A 7,258-nucleotide genomic window follows, 5' to 3' on the forward strand; every position below is an offset into this window, starting at 1 on the left:
TCCAAGAGTCGACGGTATTTTGGGTACTGCAGGCGGATTACAGTAGAGAAGGTGGAAGGGGCGATGCGTAAGATGTGCAGGGACACAGCGACGGGGCCAAACGAAATCCTAGTGAAATTCTGAAAGAGCGCGGGACGGGTAGGTTTGGAGTGGTTCACTGGGCTGTTTAATGTTATTTTTAAGACGAAGAAGATGCTCGAAGAATGGAGGTGGAGTACGATGGTTCCGCTTTACAAGAACAAGGGTGATATCCAAAATTGCAACAATTATAGGGGTATCAAGTTGTTGAGTCACACTATGAAAGTTTGGGAGAGGGTGGTGGAGGCCAGGGTGAGGAGGTGCATGTCTATTTCCGAGAATCAATTTGGATTCATGCCGGGGTGTTCGACTACGGAAGGGATTCATCTGGTAAGGAGATTAATAGAGCAGTACAGGGAAAGGAAGAAGGATTTGCATATGGTATTTATTGACCTTGAGAAAGCATATGATAAAGTCCCGAGGGAGGTCCTGTGGAGGTGTTTGGAGGTTAGCGGCGTTCCGGTAGCGTACATTAGGGTGATTAAGGATATGTATAATGATACTAAGACTCGGGTGAGGACTGTGACTGGTTACTCGGAGCATTTTCCTGGATATGGGGTTGCACCAGGGATCGAATCTTTGTCCATTTTTATTTTCCTTGGCGATGGATGTACTGTCACGACAAATTCAAGGGGAGATGTCTTGGTGCATGCTATTTGCCGATGATATAGTCTTGATTGACGAGACGCGAAGTGGAGTTAACGCTAGGTTGGAGGTTTGGAGACAGACCTTGGAGTTTAAAGGTTTCAAACTGAGTAGAACCACGACAGAATATTTGGAATGCAAATTCAGTGATAAGACCCATGATGCAGACATAGAGGTTAAGCTTGATGCTCAAGTTATCCCCAAGAGAGCGAGTTTTAAGTATCTTGGGTCTATTATCCAAGGTGACGGGGAGATTGACGAAGATGTCGCACATTGCATCGGAGCGGAATGGATGAAGTGGAGGCTGGATTCCGTTATTTTATGTGATAAGAATGTGTCGCCATGACTTAAGGGTAAGTTTTATCGAGTGGTGGTCTGACCGACTATGCTTTATGGGGCTGAGTGTTGGCCAGTCAAGAACTCCCACGTGCAGAAGATGAAAGTAGCAGAGATGAGAATGTTGAGATGGATGTGAGGGTATACCAGGAGAGATATGATTAAGAATGAAGCTATCTGGGACAGAGTGGGAGTAGCCTCCGTGGAGGACAAGATGCGAGAGTCAAGGCTGAGATGGTTCGGACATGTTAAGAGAAGAAGCATTGATGCTTCTGTGAGGAGGTGTGAGAGGTTGGCCATGGAGAGTTAGAAGAGGTCGAGGTAGGCCTAAATAGTACTAGGGAGCGGTGATTAGATAGGACATGGTGCTTCTTCAGCTCACTGAGGACATGACTCTTGATAGGATGGTGTAGAAGTCGTGGATTAAGGTAGAAGATTAGTGTCACGACCCAAACCGATGGGCCGCGATGGGCACCATGTACCTTACTCAACCGAGTACCAACATAACGTATCTTTCATATCATTCTATCATAGGTAAAATAACCGGAGTAAAGCATGAGGAAATACAAATATATACATATGAAGTACGGGCCTATAAGGCCGGCATAATTCTGTATATACTCAAAACATAGGCCGACAAGGCCATAAAAGTATACGTATATATGACATTTGTCTACAAGTCTCTAAGAATACATAATATCATAAAGGTCGGGACAGGGTCTCGTCATACCAATCAATGCATGTACTAATCATACTGACCAAAGAAGCAACCCCAAAGCAAATGGAGCGCACCAACACCTTTCGCTGAGCTGATAGCCTACTTGGAGGACTCTCGACCTGTCTATCGGGACCTGCGGGCATCAAATGCAGCGTCCCAAGCAAAAGGGGCGTCAGTACAAACAATGTACCGAGTATGTAAGGAATGAAAATCAGTAACTAGTAGACATGAGAGAAACATGGAGTAAAAGACTCAACATGTATATCTGAATAACTCTATGAATTATTTAATATTATAATATCGTGCATATGTATATAAATGTCATACCATGCATAGGTATATGCGTTCATAACATCATCAAGCCTCTGAGGGCATCCCATCATATCATCTTGGCTACTGTGAGCAAATTATCAATGTATACCAGCTGATCAGGTGGTGGTGCGTATATAACGTCATAACCTTTTCCCATATCTCATATACATATATATGTATGTATATAATGCCATCTGGTCATGGGTCAATGTACATGAATGCAATGCATGAGAAGTACGTCAATAAAATCTCTTGGAATGTCATAAGACCATTATGCCTTTGAGTAATATCATGAAGTAATTTTTTTTCAACTTACGTATTTTTCTAAGACTCATGAATAGACGATAGAATAATATGACAGATGAGGAATCAAGAACATAAGCATCTCTAGTATTTCTATGAATAGAGCTATTTATGGAAATTGTGCATTTGCTCTTTTCGTTTGTATCGTATGGATCATGCCAAAAGAAAGAAGGGATAGCCTTAACAAATACACACGTCACTTGCGACAAAACATAACAGCGGATCGAAGTAGGAAAAAATCCATATGATATTCTTGAGAAAGATTGTACCTCTTTGCCTTGACCATTAGTAAGATAACAATCACCTTATTAATTGTTGCATGTATGAGATGTACGTTTGAACCTTATAAAATAGTGAAAGATACTCATAAATGATCATGCCATATCTAACTTCGTACTTTATTCTCACTGTTTCCATCGCATGAAACCAGTCATACTCTCGACATGAATATATTTTGTCATGTGAATTGACTTTTGCATCCTTGTCTCTTCCCAGGACACTAAACTAATTAAGTTGTCCGTTTAAGTCATAAACCGGCAAGGACTTTCCTTTCTCCATATTTTTTTTTCACTTCAGTCCCCTCCATAAGCTTTTTTTTCTTTGAATTGTGTCTAATAATCTCTTTATCTTGGAGATTTGTGGGCCCCCACTTTATGGATGAGTTGGCCAACTATTATTCTAAATGTGCCACCTATATGTGGACTTTAAGAGTCACATTTTTGTGACCTTGCTGGCTTTGATGTGCAACCATGTTGGTGGATGCAATTCTTATCCAATATATCTCCAATTAATTAGGTAGTGTTCCGTTACCCGGTAATTAATCAATTACCCATATAATTAAGAATTATCTCAACTTACTTAAAATTCTACTCGCTTTTAATATACCTTGTACACCTTACTATCATGGTCAAATATGGGGTATTAATGCTCGGCCCGTATTTTTTTCCAATATGCCAAACTTGGACGAAAAATTCATCTTCTTTGACTTGCTTCCCCTCTCACCTTCGCAAACTTATCCATCATTTGCTTAAAATAGCATAATTCTTATAATCTCCAAATAATCTTTTTCCTTGGACTAATGTCAATTACCTTACGATAATTTCAACGGACAATACTACAGGTTGCAACATCGTCGTAACTTAATACTGCGGGATGTAATATTGACGTAATATTACGGGGCGTAACATCATTCCCCCTTTGGAACATTCGTCCTTGAATGTTGACTGATGCTCTTATCACTCTCATAACCCATAGCTCGTGAATTCCTTAATACTTCTTGCCATTTAGAAAATTGTGCTTTGAATAAATCCAAAGGTCAAGGCATTCCCCCTTTTAGGCCTCTTTCTCACACCACGACTTATGGTCAGAATCAGTTGATATCTTCCGTCATGCAGCATGTGCGATGTTTTCCTTGTATGTGAGCCTATGCGACTCTTCTCTTTAGCTTTTAGCCAATCTCTAGGCTTTACTTTTGGGAACATATACAAAACTTGACAAGATGTCCCTCTGGGATATATAGGTGTACTGAAGTTCTTTGCTCGGTACTTTGTCGAATTTACGAATATTGCTCTTTCCTAATGTTATCTCATACTCTATAACTTTTATCCATCTATTATTGATCCACCACAATGTTGATCTGCAATCCACTGCAGATAACTTAAAACCTCTTACGTAATACATTGTCACTAAGGCTTATGTCTCGTTAGGGGATATCTGAAGCGATTAGACAGATCTACTTGGGGGCGATACTATACTTCCATAACCATATTTCATAGTATCCAACTGTGATTCATCCTTTGGGGGTATTTAGTCCCTTACAATTCATGAAATCCTCTTCCCCCCTTTTTTCTCTTCAAATCATTACTCAAGCGAAGGCCCAAACGTCATCCTTTATTTATCACAATTACATCCTTATTCTGCTAGGTTCTTAACCACGATTTCTATAATTTTCTTGTCCAATAATCACACTCTTGATTTACTTAGTTGATGTAACTCTTTAGTTTCCTTTCCCTCGGATCAACCTTTATGTAGGCTTAAGCTATCTTCCGATCTGCGGCTCATGGCATTAGTTATTGCCTTAGCCTTTCATGGACGCTATGGAATATCCATGATACAATCTTCTAATGATCCAATCCTTTGTCTATGAACTGGACTCAATTACTTCTTTTAACTTATATCAGAGTCTTCTGCGGATGTATGATTGTCAACATATGTGTTGCATGGATAATATTCCGGAATCTTAAGTGCGTTCATAACGTACTCTTGCTCATTAATCGAATAGTTCTTTTCGTTCCTTCTCAGTTCTTTTTTTTAAACGCAAGCCATTACTTTTTCGGACCTCTATGCCCCCTTGTTGCGTGCATACTTAGCTTATCTTAGTTCCCACGCACGTTGGAATTCCATACCACTCATATGATCTTGAATATTACTTATGATTCTTACTTTCCATTTATTAGCCACGGTAGGTGACACTTTCTTGGGGAGTACATACAATGTTGTTGTGAGACTGTTGTTATAAGTCCATTTTCTCCTTCGGTTACCGAGCTTAGATCGAAGCTTTCTTCCTTACTTCCTCAGCTAGTCTTTCATTGTAGTATTTAGGGAGGACCCTCTGACTCTTGTAAAGCGATAAGCTTATTACATCATATACTGAATGAAATTTTTGATGTCCTTTCTTGCCTATACTTATCTATGGTTACTTAACTCCACGCCCTTGTTCTTGTAGGGTTGCTTCTGCTTGATATTTTGACCATTTTCCCATTGGCACTCTCTTTTATTTCCGTAACACTTATATGGTACCTTTAATTACCCTGATTCCTATCTGAATATTTCTCAAGTATTACAATGTCATAACTATGAGGTTGAGTTCACTATACTGGATTTTACTATATTTATCTTGCACGACCTGCTAATTTGTCTGTATCCTCCTGGCTAGCCATAACTAGGCTCTTCCTGAAACAACTACTTACTACTCGTTGTCCCACCCTCATATCAATACTTTGCATAATGTTTCTTGGGTCATTTCCTTTGTCTTAACTTACATCTAGCGCTGACTCTTTATTTATCAATAACATCTCGGGTAGGAACCCTTACTTCCTTTCTTTGGCATTGTGTCTGCATAATGTTCTGGAATCGTAGCATATGTGTAGGATTTGAATAAGTGCAATCTCATCCCTTTCTCATTTTTTTTCGTAGTCTTCCTTTACCATTCCATAATTACTAGAACCACTTAATTCTGACTTAATGCCACATCACTTCATATTCCCCCTTTTAGAGGAGCACTAAGATTTAGTGCTACGATGATCTACGTATAGATGTTTTACTTCTTCATCTTTGGCGTCTTTTCACACGTCGATGACCCTTACTCGCCTCGCGGTAATTCTTTTGTACCAAGGATAACAAAATTCCTTACTCGCGAGGGTGATACTTAGTTTAACTGGCACATACAGTCCATTAAGCTTAAATTTGCTTACATGGCTTGCTTTAGGGAAGCGTCTTCCTGAATGACCATCCTCTGAATTTCTCATGAATTTTCTTCTATTATCGCCGGAACAAAATTTGAAATTCCCATGATGTCGACCATTATCAAATCATTCAGTCGGTAATTTATGTTTAGTTTATCTTGTTCCCCAGCCCATACCGATTTCTATTACTCTAGGGTTTAACTCTCCCTTCTGATAGTCGCGTTGGAGTCACGAACTTATTTCTCGAAATGAGGATATGACTTTTGTGGCCTATACTCTTTTGTTTTCTTGAGGCCTATTACCTCTCGTCTCTTCCTTCACCTGACTATGGACCCCATAATACCGTTATCTTTTTGATCTACCGTTGTCATCCATGTATCGCATCTTACTCATAATTCTTCCTTATCTCTCTTCTCATTACTCTACTAATATTTCTGCCTATTCCTTTCTTCTGAAAACTTCAGCAAAGCATTCTTTTGCTTTTTGCTTCCCTTGCTTCATTCATTGGCTCTTCGGGTTGCTCAACGTCCTTGCTCTACTAGGGACAAAAGCCGCATTAAGGTAATATTTATCCCTTCCAGGCTTTCAGTGCCTATCTTCTGAATTTTTTTTTGATCATGCTAGTATTCACATCTAACTGTAATATTCTAGAGTGCACCATCTGGATGTCTCACAAGAAGACCTATTAGCACATTTGTAATACCCTTCGGAAATGTCAACTAATACAAATAATCCATTCACCATTTTGGGCTACTCTAACCCTAGCCGGATCGTGATGTTCCGTCCTTTTCTTAAACTACACCTGTTAGCCCCCATAGCATATAACTGAGATGGGTACGGCCAGTTGTAGATACCTCTATTACTGTTGAATATAAATCAAAAAGCTTATATTCCTCTGCCTGAATTATAAATACCGTTAACCTTCATCAACTGGGCGCCTCGTACTCTTCTTCATCTTACTTCTTTTGCTTGTTGAAACTTGTATTTATCTTCTAAATCTCTCATTGTATTTCACCATTAAGGTGGATAGGTATTCTTGCCTCAAGACTCCTTTATCAAGAGGCTGACACCTTTCAGTATACACATGATCTGCTGAAGACCTCACATTTACTTATCATAAGCATGATGCAAAGTCGAGTTCCTCTGACTCAACTCTTCCATAGCCATGTATTTTGCCAACCGTCTTTCTGGATGTAAGTATCGTCTTATTACGAATAAAATAGAAGTTAGGAATTTGAATTCATACAATTGAGCTCTACCACACGATCTAGAGTAAGAAGAAAGAGTGACAGTCCTAAATGCCTTGTAGCCTCCTGCTTATAAGTGTGGTGTAAAACACACCCATAAACAAGACTCTGCTAGACACGGCTTGTAGACTCCCTAGGATAGAACTGCTCTGATA

At 39.6% G+C, this 7,258-nt stretch overlaps 1 protein-coding gene across 1 annotated transcript; it reads left to right on the forward strand.

Moving 5' to 3' along the window:
* Positions 1–682: 682 nt before the first annotated feature.
* LOC104213041 (uncharacterized) lies at positions 683–1,069 on the forward strand. The gene has a single exon (XM_070157709.1). It carries the CDS (start codon positions 683–685, stop codon positions 1,067–1,069), a length of 387 nt encoding a protein of 128 aa, XP_070013810.1.
* The last annotated feature ends 6,189 nt before the right edge of the window (positions 1,070–7,258 follow it).

The sequence above is a fragment of the Nicotiana sylvestris genome, chromosome 9 (genome assembly GCF_000393655.2).
Source record: "Nicotiana sylvestris chromosome 9, ASM39365v2, whole genome shotgun sequence".
NCBI classification, from domain to species: Eukaryota; Viridiplantae; Streptophyta; class Magnoliopsida; order Solanales; family Solanaceae; genus Nicotiana; species Nicotiana sylvestris.